Raw genomic sequence first — 18,090 nt, forward strand, 5'->3', positions numbered from 1 at the left:
TCCGTCTCTCTGCCTCTTCCAAGTTATAGGGTACTGCGACGTCGCAGACGCGATAAATGTATCGACGGGTCGCGTCAAAGGGAGATGGGGATCCGTTCGTCGTTTTGTTTTACAGACTCCTCTTCGGCACTCTGGAAACGAGACTCGAGGAGAGAGACCCGACCGATTGTCCACGGTTCGGTTCACCGGGCCGTGATGAAACGATGAAGAAACAATGGCGGCAGAAAAAATTCGCCGGATTCCGTTCCGCGTGGAAATGACTGTTTCTCAACGATCCGCGGCCGAAGGTCAACCAATGGGACCCGCATCCCGGGGGTGGGTGTGCCGGATGGTGAACTTCTTACACAATGGCCGAGGCTGCACCATCAGCGGATATGATTTGAAGGGATCAACGGGGGCGCGGTCGAGATCCTGGAGTAGTATATAAAGTCCGACCAAGTCATCCGTGGGCACACTCAGCAATCGTCGGTCGGCAAAGATGAAGGCCCTCGTAAGTATCCGATCCCGCTGCGCCTGTCGGAAGCGTCGAGCAGTGATTTTTCTACCGCGCCACATCGTCGTGGATCGCCGATCCATATCGGATCTTGAAGTTCGGGGTACGGTGAAGGTGACATTGTGGCGGTGCCAGTTTTACACTTCTCGCGGGCGACGCCGATACCTTTATCGTTCGCACACGGATTATCCGCGAAAGTGACATCTGCGCGCGTATGTCTTTTTGTTGTCTCGTGGAGCGGGACTCGGTAGTGTTGACGAGATGCCGCTAATTCGTTCGTATAGAGTATTCGTAGCTGTTGTTCCTTACCGTTTGAAGGATGGTCGGAGACATTTCTAAGCTAACAGAACAACTTTTGCAATTTAATGACAACTTTTGTTATACCTATTCGAATTTGTCTGTATCTATTTTCTTCCACATATTATTCATTCCGTTTCCTTGAGACCAAGGTTGACTTTCTGAGTGGGAACAATATGATCAAAAATTTGGTCTTGTTTATAGAAAATAAGAATTTAAATAGAACATTTTTGTGGCTCTGGGTAGAAATGAACATAGGTCCCACAATTTAAGGATTCAATATTCCTAGGTGCATATATTAAACATATATGCAAGAGTTGTTTAGTCACACCTTGGGAAAATAATTCCCAACATAGTGCAGAAACATGTTGTTCTAGACGAAGTCATTGCTTTTCGTGAAAATAATACATATTTATAAAGTGTGCATTAATTGATACCGCTAGATATCTACGACACTTCACCCTGATATAACCAACTAGACCACGAAGTTTTCAATTTTAGCTTCAAAACGTAATAGAAATATATTCGATCAAAATTATAAGATATCAATTAATTTCGATTATGAAAAACGGAACATGGGAAACTTCTTAATTGAAAAGTTCATGCGCGTATTAATAAGTGCGATGAATGTTTTAAAACATTGTTACTTGCCTTCGAATTTCCAGCTGATTCTGGCAGCTTTGCTTGCCTCCACCGCAGCTGCGCCGCGCCAGCGTCGCGAAGCTATTTGGGGAGGCTACGGTGGTCACGGAGGCTACGGTGGTCACGGAGGCTACGGTGGCCATCTCGGATACGCTCACGGGGTGGCAGTAGCTGGTCCATCTTTGGGATCAACCAGTGTCGCTGGTCCTCACGTGGGATCAGCTGTCTTGGCTGCGCCTTCGATAGGTCCAGCAAGGTTATCTGGATCCGTTGCTGGCCCGGTGCACGTTTCTGGTGCAGTTGCTGGTTCAGCGGTCGTCACTGCATCCGTTGCTGGTCCCGCACATGTTGAAGGTTACGGTGGACCCTACGACGGACCAAGTGGTGAGTATTCTTATCTTTGCTTGTCTAAAGATACAATTACTTAACTACGGTACGTTTTCACATCACGAAAATTATACGAGGCAATTGAAATACGAGAAATAATGTTACTTATGTAAGAAATAGGACAAGTAAGATATGTAAGGACAAATAAGGACACAGTTCCGTAGAAATGGGATTGAAGTAAATACTTTCCATAACGAACATTACTTTCGAAAGATAATCTTTGGTAGCATCGCACAGCTCGTATAAGTTGAAATATTTGTACCTTAAAGAATAAATAATATACTCACATTAATGGATAATATGTGTAAAAAAAATTGATAGGAAATTTCCGATTTCTTTAAAAAAAGTCCCATTGGAGACCTGAAGAATGAACACTCTGATGACAGAATTATTTGTTGAGATTTGAAAATTGATTTTTATAATAATCTATTATATCTTCCTAACTTTATTAGGATCTAAAACATGTATGAATGTCGTGAGAAAGAATAATTAATGTCATACAACTTAACTCTGTAATCTTAATTGAATCAAATAAAGTATCTCAATTTTATGCAAATTTTGAGGTTGTTGCCATGGTAGTCAAAGTGTTCAAGCCTGAAGTTAAAATGAGTAGAATGAAAAGGTTCTTGCACATTTCTCGTGAAATGCATCTTAAGGATCACTTCTGTAATTATTTCTAAATAACGTGTATGAGAGTTTAAAAATTACCATTCATGAAATTGTAGGACTAGCCTACGCAGGTCCAGGATACGGTTACGCTGGCTATCCAGGTTACTCAGGATACGCAGGGTACGCAGGGTACGGAGGCAATGGTGGACACGGTGTGGTGCTGGCGGGTCCAGCATCCCATGGAACGGTTTATGCAGGGCCAGCCGCTCACGGTGCAGTACTCGCAGGTCCAGCATCTCACGGTGCAGTTCTCGCGGGACCGGCATCTCACGGAGCAGTCCTCTCTGGGCCTCACGCAGGAAGCGCAGCCGTGTCTGGGCCCAACGCTGGTTCGGTAGTAATCGCTGGTCCCTCCGGCAAAATCACGGCTCATGGAACCGGGCATGGTGGAATCCACACCGGCCATTGGTAGAGAATGCGAACTGTGAAGAAACGAAGAGTTTTGGAAACCTCTCGATACCAACCGCGTCGAGTTACAAGATTTACGATAGTTGGAAGTTGAATCCCCATTAAGGACAGTCCATCGAGATATCGAACTCGGTGATCTGTATTACACGATGTTCCCCGCGTGTGACACACTTTTATAATTACGTTTTTAAATAAATAGATAGTACAATGTTTGATACAACGATCGCCTTGTGTGGAGTATTTTTTTACGGACACGGTCTCTCGTCTATACTGTAATTTTCATTCTGATCTCCTATGGTAATAGATAAATACGATTCAATTATTACAACCAGCAGATATGTTGTCTAATTACGATAACCATTATTATTATCCATTAACAGCTTAGTTTTTTCAACCCGATCCGTAGTTGCCTGAAACGTCCTCTGTCCTTTATCGTCGATGTAAATTCATTATCTCTTCACTTTATCGAGCCGTAAATTAGTTACCCGCCTATTACCGGCATCAGCTGCTTCCGTTTCGATTAAAGGAGTCGCGTGGAGTTCTAACGTAATATGTTGCCTGTCTGCATAGTGATTTCATAAGTCCATCGTCAAGATATCCTCGAAATTGTACTAACTCATTGAACTAAAAGGTTCAGCATTCTTGAACTTCACACTTTTCATTAAAAATCAATTAAAATTATATCAGTTTATATTTACATCGGTACAAAAATTAATTTTCTAGACCTTCAGTCCTTATGTGTTTCTCAAAAATAGTTGCGCAGGATATTCTCTTGGGCACTTGATGTGCCTAATTGTATTTTATTTCTAGTCTCGTATATTAAAAGAGTACTTTGTTTCTTGTCTTCATCTTTCTAAATGATTTTAAAAATAATCTTTTTTGCTCAAAAATTCGCAAACAGTTAAAACAAAATTATTTGCTGTCTCTGTCAATGATTATATATATAATATTATATATATATATATATAATATTAGATATATATTATATATATAACAATTGCTCAATTAATCAATTAGAAATTAGTCTCTCCTATTTAAAATACGAATTTGGTGGATTATCAATGGCGAAGCATATCTGGATTAATTAATTCACCCACAGCATTGAAAATGATCATGAATTATTGTGAAAAATTCATTCCTAGAAATACGTATGCAAAATGTGGCATTTATTGTGAACAGAATTAAAGCTATCAAATGGATCTAGTAGATCGTTACCGATCCCGTGGTTTGTAATGCTTATCTCCCTGTAACGTTCGAGGATTGTGCGGGTCGATAATTTAACGTACAAGGAACCGGAATCGACTTGAACAGTTGACACAGATCCGTCCCGTTAAAACGATATATGCCGGATCGAGAGCTGCAGAAAACGATAAGGTCATTGAAAACGTGACTTCTGATACGGTTCGTCAATTGTTGATTGTATGTCGCTGACAGGATCAGAATTGATCACTAATTGATCACGAATTCCCGCATCGTTGTTCGATAAGATTAAACCTTTGAACTGTTATCTAAACATAGAATTGTTGGCACCAAAAATAGGAACGACCATTCTTACTTACGAACAATACTGATGATCAGAAAACATAGACGAGATTACGTTTCCCAAAGGGCTATGCAACACATTATGTGTTTCGATGGTCAGTACGCGATACGTAGCGATCTTTGTACGTTGAACAGGAGTTTGCAAAACAGTTTCTTTCCGTGCTGTTGATTTTGGAAGATTCAATTTTCAAATGAAAGCAGTTTAAAAATATTCTCCCCTTTAATTGCAAAAGATGCAAAAATGTTCATTATCTCAAACAATTCTGCACACTTTTTTCATTCTTACTATACCAAGGTGATACTTGGAATGTGTTAGGTAGATCACATATTCTTAAACATTTCAAAACAGTGACAGATTTCAAAATGTCACGTTCCGCATTAAATGGCTTTCGTTCACAATTATAAAACAGATGTGGAATATGTTATCTTAATCTGTCATTTATTATACCAGTTTATATTACTTAAAACTGATCGTAACTGCGAATCACGTACGATACACAAGACAATGAATGCGTTAAGCATTTAAAAATCATTTAAAAAGATACCTAGCTAAGTGCAAGTGTGTTACATTCCTTAACCATTAGGGGAGTTTTCAGTGGTAAATAGATCTACATGGGTCGCCAGAGCTCTCATTCCGCCAAAGGTCCAAGAAAAAATCTCTTGTTACCTAGGTCAGTGGACACAGGTGTTTAAACATGCAATTTGAATAACATTGAATTAACGAACGTCGCGCGCACGCTTTGTAAAAGTTTGTACAAGGGACGGCGAGAATTTTCAACGTTATCTCTCCTTACGCTCGGTCAAGGAATTTATCGTAGGATCAGCACACGACAATTACCGTGTGTCTCGTTAAGGTTAAACTGGCTCGTACTGCAAGAAATACTTCGACCGTGAACTATTTTTATGTAACGGTTTTTATCTGTAGAACAATGGCTATTTAAACTGTTGCAGACGAGTGAATTTTGTCGCATAGGATATTCATCCTAGATTGTTAACCTTTAACTTCTTAACCTTACACTCAACCTGTTGAATTGTAGCATTTCGTCACACATTTTGTCAAATTTTAGATTGTACTGTCTTTAGAATGATTCGATAATTTCACTCAATTACTTGAGATGAAAAACTTTTAGCATCATGTTTTCCTGGTTTACGTAAGTTTATCTGATTGTTAAATACATTGATATCAATGTAATAGAAAAACCTCATAAAACTGAGTAATGCGATAATATGAGTAAAATGAATAAAATGAATAAAATGAGTAAAATGATAATAATAACTTCAACATAGTATATTTTTAACATTATTTCGAACCTAGTATTTTGCACCATTTTGAACATAGTATTTTTAATAGTCACACTATTTCCAACATAGTATATTTAACTATTAAACTATTTTCAACATATATAATATTATAATTTTGCAGAGTAATATTAAGTACAATATTCTCCATTCCCAATGATGAGTAAAATATTCGTCACATTGCAATAGTTTCCAAATTATAAGCGCAATACAGCAAAGTGATAAACGTGATAACGTGATAAACTTTGCAATAGAGAAATGTGACAAATGTTGAGAGTCGACACATAACGAAACGAATTGAATTTATAAATTTTTAATGCTAGAATACGGTTTTCCAGAGCAAATTGCCATACGATTTGCAGCGTAGAATAAGCTCAACGCTGCCCTAAAAAGCCCACTTGAATCTAGAGCAGCGGACGATTTATCACATGATTCATGCGAACCTTAGAATCACTTGCATATAACCATACCTACATTTTCTGCTCCTCGGGGAAGATTTATTGCCAAAATCGCGGGACCGGGATCTCTTTTACGCCGTTACCTACAAGGATGAATATCAGGAAGCAGGTTCGAAGAAGGTGGTTCCGTTTCTATGGGAACATCATGGCCCCTCGACGGTGCATCACCTGCACAACCTTCCGTTTCAACATCGATGATTGCATTGCGAGAACGCGCCAATCCACTACGAATTCTGAAAGGTCACCTATTTGCGATCGAACTTCCATTGGACAGTGGAAACTAAAAACCATAAATGTGCAATAACGTGTCGGCTTGTTACTTTCTTCCCATTTAGTAGCATTCTTTACTTTACAAACTGGTTTTGAAGTTATCATTTGGATATTTTTCTGAAAGGAAAATACCACCTACTGTCGTTAGTGGTACTATGTAACTTTGCTCTTCTCTTGCTGTTCTAAGTTTTTGTGATTTCAGTATGCAAACAAAATCTGAGAAAATTCTGAGATACTCATCGAAATCTCTAATTTGACATACGTGTGTCAATTAAACATTTAACGTGAAATATTTAACGTTTAAAGCCCGTTTTGAAAAAGTAAACTCTTCGCTGGTATAATCAAGTATTTCTGACATTTTATGGTAAAAATTCAATTGTCCATATTTTTATTATCGTATACATTAGGTGGCTAAGAATGATATGGAATGGATGATTTATCTAAAGTTAGATTAACACATTTTCTCATCATCTTTATTTGAGGTCTATCATGATCCCAGCAGATCAGTTATATTTGTAAAAATTATTGTACCAATTAAGAGTTAAACAAAGTCGTCTAACCCTAAATGACCCGTAGTGAAGGGTTACACACTGAAGGGTTAACACGCTTTCCATATGCAAGGTATGCAAATTTTTTCATTTTGCCCAAACTTTTCTATCGAACTGAGTATGTAGCAGTGACTAAAATATTTTTACAAGATATAAATATAAATAATTTGTAGATTCGGCAGATTTGCTATTTAAACATTGTTAGCTACGATGTATTGCAACATAAATTACACAGTTTTCTTCCATAAACGCTTGCAACTATAATCGATAATGGAAATAGTTGGTAAGACTATTGAAGAAAAAAATACTGTACACGTTTCCGTTTCCTTTTCTATTGTCAGAAAAAGGCAACTATTTTACAATACAAAATATAACTACTTACAAAAACGTGAATATTTATGTACATGATTGTTGTCTTCATTTTATACGTTACGTATCCCGTTGATGTATTCACGGCGTTATTATAATATCTTGCGAACGTATACTATGTATAGACGCTTTCAGTACCAAGATTATTTTTGATCCATTGCAGGATTGCTGGATTTTCAATTATGCAAAATGTAAATGTGTTATTTATTTCGATGCGGACAATCATGGCGCGCGCTCTGCTGGGGTCCTTTAACAATGCGCTCGCGTATAATTGTTAGGAAATAAGGGACTCGTTCTATTCTAAGAGCGGGTGAGGTAGATTTTCGATGTAAATGGCCCAGAAGTTCGTTACTCTTCATTTGCTTTGTCTTCGGTGCTCTGCTTAAATGCATCGAGTTAAACGCAACGAGCGAGAGATTCGTTCAGAGTTATTGCTCGTTCCCCAGTAACTTTCTTGGAACGCCTCAATGTGGTTTAAATTTTATGAGCTAGATCGAATTCGAATTTAGCTTACAACTCAACATTCGGAAAAAACGTGTCGTGTAGATACATTTATGGGACTGGTGTACGTTTACGCTATTTTCTCATCAAATCTAAGACTTTATACAAATATATTGCCCTTTTCAAATCATTTTATACAATCGAGAATCAGTTACGAATTTATTTCTGTTAAAAGATTCGTCGAGTCAGAATTTAAGTGACTTTATAAAATGTAATTCAACGCACAAGAACGTTGGCCATCAATTATTTGTTAATACCTAAAGTCCGATTTTCTTTCACTTGTTATTAACACTGAGTTGCCGAAGATTAGATAAAAAATGAACCATAATTAGTTAGGTAATATGTGAGAAACATTCCAAATATCTTGCAGTAGCTTGTCCAATAAGAACCCATAATTTTTTATTAACGTGGAACTGTATTTTTAAAAATGTTTTTGCCATTGAAAACAAACCATCGGTCCTAGCATTTGTTGAATGGCGCTGGAAACTTTCTCATTCCATATTGTAAAGAATTATATTTATGAAGTCTAGTTTGTCTAAATCGAATGTTTTAAAAAATGCGTAATGTTTTACACTAATTTTGCACTAATTTAGTAGACAACTTAATATTTTGTTCTGATTCAAGCTTTCAATTATTTCATAACTCTGTTCCACACAACCATTTCTGTGAATATTATATATGTATACATTATAATATCATAGCGTATATATTATTATACATATTATTATATATACGCGTTCTATTTAGAGTGTTTAAATTAAAATACTTTTCAACTATTCTAATCTAACATGCTTGTCACGATTTCGAGTTCAATAGCATAATTGTCAATAACTTTTTTCTTTCTAACAATCCGTCATACAAGACATTCCCCATGTAATTGCTGAAGTTCGTAAGCCCAAGAGCACTTAATGTTGATGTAGAATTCTCTATATGGTTCTAATAGCAGTAAATTTTTACAAGATCCTTGAAACAGGCTGAAGACCGAACGAAATCCGCGGAGCGCTAGCGCAATCGTGATAAATCATTCAAATGATCATGGGTCGAAATCGTAACAGTGACAGGTTGTTGACTACCGGGAACGTACCTACTGTAACAATCTCGTTGAGCATAAAGCACGTAAGTTAGATTGTTTTCGCGTTCCTCGCGAACCCCTGTGCTATTTCGAACGAGAATGACAGGAGGTGCGGCCGATAACGAGGTAGATACGGTTATGGCTGGATCGTTAATGCCTCGCGAGTTGCCGGAGATCGAGGAAGGTCGTTCGATGGATCCTTCGACGGGGAGCTGGAGCTACCGTGGACGATGGCCGCCGACGCTCGACCCGTGACTCGCCTGGGAATACAAAAATCACAGGGAAAGAGATACAGAGAGAAATTCGTTAACTTCGCCAGAGATATTGACATCATTTTATGGTCCGGCATAGTGGCCGTGTCAAAAAGGATTACGCATGGATCGCACGCGGATAAACGAGAACACGTCGGTATTTAAAGATTGATCGGAATCACGAGATTTATTCCAGTTGTTGCCTCCATCTTTCAAATCGTCGGATACGGTATTTCGTACCGTTACCGAAAAAATAGAAATGATGGCTGCTATATGTCTGGTGCAAATCGGATATTTGTAGTGCTCGCGATACCCCGTACATAGTAAGTCCTGAAAAGTGGCATGGAAACGAGGAAATAAAGTTCTCTACGATACGTTCTCGCAGCGAGCAATGCCACGAAAATGAAGGAACACCGATGTGCTTTGGTTCCTTTCCGAGAACGAGAATAGACAAACGAAAACACGATTCTTTCTCGACTCTTCCGGCAACTCATGGGAGGGCAAATATATGTGATTAACGCTTACCTCGGGAACCGATGCGACTATCGAGTACCAGGCATTCATGGATTCGAGAGCGAGATCTATGATGGCGGCATCTTCCATGATAAACGCCATTGGGGGTCGGGGCAATCCATTCGAAGATGGCTCCAATTAAATCTCGGCAGCGCGATCCGGCGATATCTGCGCGTTCGTAGCCTCCGGTCGCTACCAACCCTAACCGATCGGGTGGTAATCGCGGAGAGGCCACGCTGAGCAAACGGAAGCCACCGTGATCCCGAGCAGCGACTTTCCATCAGCCATTACGGACGAACATTGCCGTTCAAGCTGATGCTAAGTGAGCTTTTATAGACGGCACCAGCGAGCACGTGGGTCGGTGAACTTATTGGGGGTAAGGGCGGGGCTGCGCCCGCAATCTCCTGAACCGTGACGGGGTGCAAAAGCTCGATCTGTCAATGCAAAAATTTACCGCCGCGTGTTGCAATCCTGAGTCAAATTGGAGACGCTGACCACACCTTGGAGACACTCTTCCGCGCTGCGAATCCGGTTTCGAGCGCGCCGATCGAATAAATATAATCGAATAGATCGAATAAATCGAATTTAAAATGTTGCAATTTCTTCGGTAACGTTTCCACCTGCAGGATAATTATTAAATTTTCATCAAAACTATTAACGATCTTGTTTCATCTTCGACCACTGCGAATCGCGTTCCCAATGAAAGATTTCTTAATATTGTAATACTAATATACATTGTACGAAATAATTTTAAATCAGGCGTAAAAGGAGTCGCGTGATAGAAAATTTCTCGGCTCGGCTCGGAATAGATAACAATACGAATCATATGGATGTCATTTCTTTTGTCAAGGTGTTCTAGAATCCCGAAATGGCAGAAATTAATTTATAATTGTTTTAGAAGTCGAAACGATTTTAACATCTAATATTTCCCTCTGAATTTTAAAACGAATATTATTCTGACAAATGTTGAGAAATGCAGATTTTGTAACACTGCCTACTGACTAATTATATTATATCCATGGATTCATTGTTCAATTATGTTTATGTATCTGTTAAGCATATACTCACACAAGTAACGTTCATATCAGTCAACAAATCAATAGATTGAATTTATACTCATCCATAAAAATATTGCATAATTAATTGTCTTAACAATGATTAAGCATCATACTCGTGTCTAAAAATGTTTACTATCAAAAGTTCAGCAGCTCGGACGATGCGGCGAATGGACAGAGAATTCGAATTGAACAAATATAACGTTGATTTAAACCCATATATATTCCGATATCGCACGTACAGTTCTAATATTTTTTCGCTGCTATTATTGTCATTCGCTGTTCCGTTCATAACAATCACCGTAAAGTGAAAATGTATTTTTTATTCTTCCAGTCGTTTGAGAGAAACCAATCGAATTTTTCTGGACAACTGCAGTGTTTGATTAAAAGAGAACGGGATCGGAAACGACGTACGTCGCTCCAACGGTGATTAACGAATGTGCCGAATTCGCTTCTGTAAACGACTTTGGTAATCCTCTTTCATCCCGTTGCAGGCTTTGTAATGGTAAACCGGTTACAGGATGCGCCGATACGCATTACTTCCGTGTGGAAAATGGACGTCGGTGTTCCAGGCCTATTGGGTGACCTGCCAATATTCTAACAGCGTGTTCTTTTTTCTTTCATTTCCATCTACAGGTACATACGGCAATCGAAATTACACAAAAATCTCGTAAAAATTCTGCAATGACATAAATCGTACATGTCACTCTTGTTTTTGGTGTGTTGTCGCGCAATAACATTGGAATCTGCATAGAAATATTTGACGGCATTCTGGAATAGCGTCACGAGTCGTAAAATGTTCAAAATAGATACTCGAATAAAAGATTTGATGTTCTCGATATACGTATATTTCTGCATGTAAAATATTGGAAACTGCGAAACGAAAATTTTAATTGAAGCAGTTGTAAAACTAATTCAACCCTGCAGCGTCTTTTCATCAAGAAACGAACTTTTCTCGGTGCAAAATTATTTCAAAATTACATGTTGGGATCCGAATTGTTTCGAATCAGAAAATAAATCTGAAAATGTCGGTAACTTTACCATTAACGTTTTGCATAAAGCGTTTCGCGTAGTTCGAGAATACACAAGTTACAGATAAAGCGAAAATGCGAAGAAAAAAAACGATTATTGACTCCCACTACGATCGCCAGTGACCTGAAAGTGCAATAATTTTCTAGGCGTGCAGGGTCGATGGTGGGTACACAGAACGCCTCATCGGGTGAAAAAAAAGGAAAAACGGAGTCGTACGTGCTCTCGTAAACGAGGCGTGGCATTAAAGTCGTCCCCCGGAGAATTTTACGGAACCGAGGAACAATTATTCGAACAATCGCGTCGCCGGTCACCTTTGTCACCTTCGAAAGTGCACGCAACGCCCAACAATGATATTCCAAACGATCCGTGGCACGGTCGGTGATCCATTGCGAGGCCTGCTGCCACCGTAACACACGCGTATATCCGACTACAATGACACCGTCATTCCAGACGACAATCTCGGCCCGGGGACGGCGCGTGGGCTACGCGACCCGAGCCTCGCCTAAACGGATGCAACAATGCAACGCGTAATGGGCTCGACTGCCGACGCGTGCTCACCTAATTCAGCGTATCTTCATCACGAAATCGGGGGAGAGAGGAGGATAGGGATAGGACGAGGCCGGTCTTCTTGGCTGTGAAGGTCGCGACGATCGGTGCCAACCGATTGGCCGTGATATTTCACCGTCTTCGGTATGACGATCGGAATCGTCGTGAATGAAACCTGCTTCTGGATGTGAATACTTTTATGCATAGCGTTAATACATATGGAAATTAACAATGAAAGAGAGGTGAGTAGGCTTCAATCCGATCTGATGTAACGTTTCTCGTAATTAAGCGAACTTCCTGTGAGTAGCGGAATCCTTAAAAATGCTGGGAACGTCAATCGGCATTTGCTGTAACTGCTACATTGTCTAAAGCTTTCTGCGGCATTGGCAAGATGCTAGCACAAAATTTGTTTCTTTCTCGAATAATTCTTATCAGTTAACGATGACATGCTTTCAGCTGACTACTGTTCTGCATTTTACTTACACATCATTTGTCATGAATGGATAGTTACAATGGTATACCAAGGAACATTACGTAGATAAAAGTTAAACTCACCGAGTGCTAAAAATAATTGAACTTGCTTAAACCTCTTGCCACTTTTATTATACCGCACGCTTGACTTAAGAAATTTACTTAATCATGTCCTACAAAAGTACCTCTACAAATTGAATGATTTCAAAATAAAAAAATGTGAGATCAGTCACTGTTGGTGTTAAGTTAACCCTAATGGACTAAATTAAATTTTCATATTACTGTTTGTTGGCATAAATGTACCAACGATTCTGATATCGAAGAATATTTGATCGAAGATTTCGATAAGAAATGACCACACAAAAATGTGCTATCTATCCAGCATCGAAAATCGCCGCGCTGTTTGCGTGATTTTTGCATCCGCAATTTAACAGAGGCTGAATCAAATGAGAAAATAACGCGAATCGACAGGTCACCCGCGGTGACATTTTTTGCTAGTGACCGGGTACACGACACAGCCACCGGGACAGTTACACGTTGGATTGAATTCCCTTACGCTATCGATATATATCTTTCTGTCCGGCTGAGTGCAATGTGTTCTGCAAGGTTAAACGCAATCGTAAAAACGTATCGAAACGGATGCAACAGTTGGATATAGAGCACGTGACCCCCGTAGGCTGCGAGGCGTTAAGCGTTTGTTCGTGCGTTGTCGGGCGGGCCGGCGCTGCTGATAAGCGTAGAAACGGCCACGCGGCCAGGCCAACCCGCAGAGAATGTTTGGCGTGTCCTGTGCCCCGCCCTTGGGGTTGGCGGGAGCAGCAGAGACCAAGACTGCACAACAATGCCCCTATAAAAGCGCCATCGAAGCCGTTCGATGTCAGCACATCCACTCCAGCCACCGAGGCAAACTCTTCTACAAGCTTAGCAGCCGTCAAGCCCTTCGACTTCCTCTTCAACATGTGCAATCTGGTAGCGGTCTTCCTTGTCGCGGCTCTGTCCACCGTGTCGGCAGCGCCGTCCTGGGCTCCCGGAGCTGCCCTAGCCGGGCCGATCCTGGGGCCCGCCGCTCTCAGCGGACCCATCGTTGGACCCTCCGCCTTGGCGGGCCCGGCCGTCGGACCTGCTCGCATTTCCGGTGCGGTAGATGGCGGCGCTGTGGTCACCGGAGCCGTTGCAGGACCTTCTCTAGTTTCCGGCAGCGTTGCTGGTGCTTCTTGGGGAGCTCCCTGGGCTGCTGCTGCACCATGGGGCGCTCCATGGGGTAAGTCGTCAGAAATTACACTCTTACCAATATATTTTTAGGAAACGTGTTCTACTTTCCTATCGAACGCGCCCGATCGGTAAAGTGTCTTTTATCTTTGAAATATGGAATGTGCATTGTTCCACACAAGGAGAGACTGTATCTAATCTTCCGTTTGCTTTCTATAATGCTCCATAAATTTAGCCACCTACGGTGGCTTCCACCTCTTTTCCAGATGAATAAGGAGTCGTTGCTTGAAATCTATTGCTTTAGTCATACAACTGTGACTATCAATGGCAGTTTCGAGTAGATGCACTTTCGAGCCAGAAATTGTGGTTCTGCAGGAAATTCGCCGATCCATTAGAGATTCCTTCTGTATCTTATCCATCGCTCCGAAACCGATGTCCTTAATCGAACTAATTACGAACGTACCTGCTTTCAGGAGCCGTTTTGGCCGGACCTGCGTCACTTCCAGCGGCACTTTCCGGACCCGTGGCCGCCCCAGCTCTGATTGCTGGGCCATCTGGTAGTATAGCGGCCGGACCGGCTGGCGTAGGAGGAATCGTTAGCGGTGGCGGACATTGGTAATCACCCAGAACGGACAATCATCCGACATCTTCGACTGATCTCCCCTGATGCCCGCAACTTTGAAACCGACCGTGCCACGATCTCCGTCATACACCGCTAGTACCTCCCATCACACTGTATCTTTTACATGTATTCCGTGTACATAACAATACCTCATATGCGTTGATATGTTATAATAAAAGCATGCAATTTCGGAGAGGAATCTCATTAGTCGTTTGTCTTTAAGCCGTCAGAGTATTTAATCTTCGCTGGTTTAGTCTGAGCAATACATCAAAACCTTTTTTTATATGAATGTACACAGTAGATGCAAATAAATGACAGCATGTGTTCTTATACATACCTACCTTTTTTTTCTTCTACATTTAAGTTCCTACTTGTCTTTTAGCAGGTTAGTGCAAAAGTAATTTTGAATCGTCAACTTGATCGGCAAGTCGGATCTTCCGTGAAGACTTAACAGAATACTTACTTTAATTAGTTTTACGACTATTTTTGGCAGTTCGAGACATCAAATTTTAAATACCGTCACTTAAAAGTATAATATTTTCATCTTCGGTTCAAAATTGAGAACTTGACTCTTAGGTCATCACAGCGTTACTTTCCGGGGTTGCTTTTATTCTCTCCCTTTACGTACCTTTTATTGCGACGAACCAAGAGCTTCTTCAGACTTCATTAATATTTGCTTCTTGGATGTACCGTACGTCTTTTATCTTTTTCTGTTATGTTCTCATCCATCTTGCAATAAGGTTTTATGATACACTCTGGTGGTTCAGGTGGTGCACATTTCACAACCAGTTAGTCTATATTCACAATTATCCTCTTGCGAAAATGAATTAGCACGATTACAACCGACGTGCTCAGCTATTCCAATCGAAACAAGTTTACGCCCGGAAGAATTTCACAGACAATGACTAAGTAGATTTCTTCGAACAAGGAGAGGTTTACCAAGAATTTTTGAACGCCATGTTCCAGCAATCCAAAGGAGTGTGTATCAAATCTCCTACAATTATTTCACCAAACTTACACCATTTGATCGACATTGATTTCGCTGACAATATTGTTTATCCGGCATAGTGAAATCACCGACATTGTTTTCATCGACACTCGTTTCACCGCGATATTGGGGCTTTATGTCTACTGATAGTCATTTAGTACGATTGGCAGGCAAACGTAAAGTCAATGTCGGTGAAACGAGCGTCGATGAAAACATCGTCAGTGATTTCACTATGTCTGTTAAACGATACTGTCGACGAAATCATTGTCGGGCAAATGGTATCGATTAAGACAGTCTCGGTGAAATGATCGTGGGTGATTCGAAACAAACCCATCCAACGTATAATCTGTGGACATCGGTCTTGACAGAATTTCACACTCGAAAGATCAAAGCGAAGGGAGTCGATGTCAAGCGAAGTCAACATTAGTTTGTGATTAAGGTCGATTGGAATCCATTGTTCTCTACGGAACATCGTCACCCCAGAGACTGTCGACACTGGCGCGACCGGCCTCTATTTCGCGGTCCATTGTCCCGTCGACGGCATCGGGGCGCAACCGTGGGACGATACCTGTCCACCTTTACCGGTAATTGGAGGAAATTGCTTCAACACCACTCCAATCAGCCAAGTATTCTCTATACGAGGGGCGACAGTACCGGATCCTCCTGATATCCGAGCGTTTCCCTTGCCGGCTTTGTTCGGTAGTCTGTCAAGCGTCGCTACATCGTCGTCGCACCCTTTTAATCTCCGCTTTCAATCACACTCGTCGCTGGAAAATGCATCGGGAAAGATGCATCGCGGAGTCTGGCCGGGAGGGGGGAGGTGCAGAGCGTCGCGAACTCCGCCCTGTTTCCGGCAGTCAAAAGACCCGGAGAAAATTATTAGCGCAACCTTCGTAGCGCCGGAGCACATTACCATTTCAAAGGGACATGACCGACCGTCGAAGAGCAACAAGTCCAACCGGTCGTCAAATTGGACAGTTTGTCGACGAAGTGGCTGAAATGGTCGTTATTAAGGAGCAGCCAGAAACTCGGACTCCGTCGTCCTGAATGAAATATGGTATTCAGGTAGCCCGGCGATTCGACAGGCTTAACCATCTAGTCACGCTGAGCAAATATTTGAATGTTTACACGGCGACCGATGTTTACTCATATTACATGAAATTGGAATCGTAGGACACAAACGTCCGTTACTGCACACGGAAATCTAAGAATAGTTGGCATTTGACTCAAGCGTTCTTACCCTCGTCCATTTATCCATCAATTGTAACGTTATTTGAAGGATATTAGATAAATTTTCTGCACCGTTTTGTTGAAAACGATTAGATTAATCTCGTTTTAAACTTGTTCTACTTTATGTTTCTATTTGCAACGAAGAAATTTACAAAGTTATTTATGTTTGATTGATATTGATATTTTAAGTTATTTTTAAGATATTTTTTAAGATTTTATTTTATTTTATAATATTATATTTAAGATATTGATTTTTTAAAATTTAAATTTGTTTTGCTTTCTATCTTTTCAATGGTGCTAATTAAATCTATCTCTCGTCATTTTGTACGTAGTGCCATTCTTAGCACTTTATCTACCGGCAATTTTCTACAATAGTCCTTTCAAGAACGAAGATCAATAGATGGAAGTTTCTTAAAAAAATCCCTCAAAGACGACAGCAATTTCATTAAAACTCAATAAATTGTTTGAATTCAGTTCGCGGTTGAAGAACTTCCGTAGATAATGTTTACAGCTCATTAATGAACGCAAATTAACATCGTTCCAAAAGTTTCTAGAAAGAACTTCACAGCAGAGGTTTTACTCATTTTTAATTACTTGTCGAACATTTTATTTAAGCCGAAATAACTACCTCCCATCATATGCGCAACAAAACCATCGTTGATTCTAGTCATTATAACAATTTAAGAAGGTTCCTCTTGTTTTAACCACTGCTATTAAATACTTGAATTTTTAAGATTCTTAAACTTAAACGAGTATGTATCGAATCAAGTGTACAAGGTGAAATAAAATTACGATTCTTAAGACACGTCAGAGACCGATCGAGAAACAAAATATCGAATAGAAAATGGAAGCTTACCCGTTTCTCTTGGAATCCGCTTCAAAAAGGATTCGGTTTTTCCTCCGTCGGCGATCACACGCGCAAACACTCTTCGTACTGCGTATCCCGCCGCGGGTAGCGGATGCGCTATGAATTCACGGAAATGAGGGGCACATCCGAGATGCAAATTATCAAAGCGGCGACGGTGACATTCGCGGAATCAGGAAACGGTGCAACAAGTACGACGAGTCCTTAAATCAAATAGTCTTGCAGCCCTGGAGACAAGGTAAATTCAATCAGCCGGGCCGACGCGATGATAACGGTTAATGTTGGCTCACGTAAACGGGCGAAATTTATAGTATACTAGGTAATCGAGTTGCGGGATCACCGAGTACTCCGCG

At 40.6% G+C, this 18,090-nt stretch overlaps 2 protein-coding genes and 1 long non-coding RNA gene across 3 annotated transcripts; 2 read left to right on the plus strand and 1 right to left on the minus strand.

The window, feature by feature from the left end:
* Positions 1 to 445: 445 nt before the first annotated feature.
* Positions 446 to 3,230, plus strand: LOC117225910 (uncharacterized). Its single transcript, XM_033479740.2, has 3 exons — positions 446 to 490; positions 1,456 to 1,816; positions 2,545 to 3,230. Exons 1-3 carry the CDS (start codon positions 479 to 481, stop codon positions 2,898 to 2,900), a joined length of 729 nt encoding a protein of 242 aa, XP_033335631.2. The 5' UTR covers positions 446 to 478; the 3' UTR covers positions 2,901 to 3,230.
* A 3,686-nt stretch (positions 3,231 to 6,916) lies between these two features.
* Positions 6,917 to 18,087, minus strand: LOC117225925 (uncharacterized). The gene is made up of 3 exons (XR_004491662.2): positions 17,729 to 18,087; positions 9,732 to 10,153; positions 6,917 to 9,215 (listed from the first exon to the last, which is right to left on the minus strand). It is a non-coding gene; the product is annotated as an uncharacterized LOC117225925 (long non-coding RNA).
* LOC117225918 (uncharacterized) lies at positions 13,701 to 14,990 on the plus strand. The gene is made up of 2 exons (XM_033479768.2): positions 13,701 to 14,084; positions 14,506 to 14,990. Exons 1-2 carry the CDS (start codon positions 13,781 to 13,783, stop codon positions 14,649 to 14,651), a joined length of 450 nt encoding a protein of 149 aa, XP_033335659.1. The 5' UTR covers positions 13,701 to 13,780; the 3' UTR covers positions 14,652 to 14,990.
* Positions 18,088 to 18,090: the final 3 nt, after the last annotated feature.

This window comes from Megalopta genalis, chromosome 6 (assembly GCF_051020955.1).
Source record: "Megalopta genalis isolate 19385.01 chromosome 6, iyMegGena1_principal, whole genome shotgun sequence".
NCBI lineage: Eukaryota > Metazoa > Arthropoda > Insecta > Hymenoptera > Halictidae > Megalopta > Megalopta genalis.

Coding starts and splice junctions, on each gene's coding strand:
- LOC117225918 (XM_033479768.2), top strand. CDS start 13,781: ATGTGCAATCTGGTAGCGGTCTTCCTTGTCGCGGCTCTGTCCACCGTG. Junction 14,085..14,505: donor ACCATGGGGCGCTCCATGGG/GTAAGTCGTCAG, acceptor ACCTGCTTTCAG/GAGCCGTTTTGGCCGGACCT.
- LOC117225910 (XM_033479740.2), top strand. Junction 1,817..2,544: donor ACCCTACGACGGACCAAGTG/GTGAGTATTCTT, acceptor ATGAAATTGTAG/GACTAGCCTACGCAGGTCCA.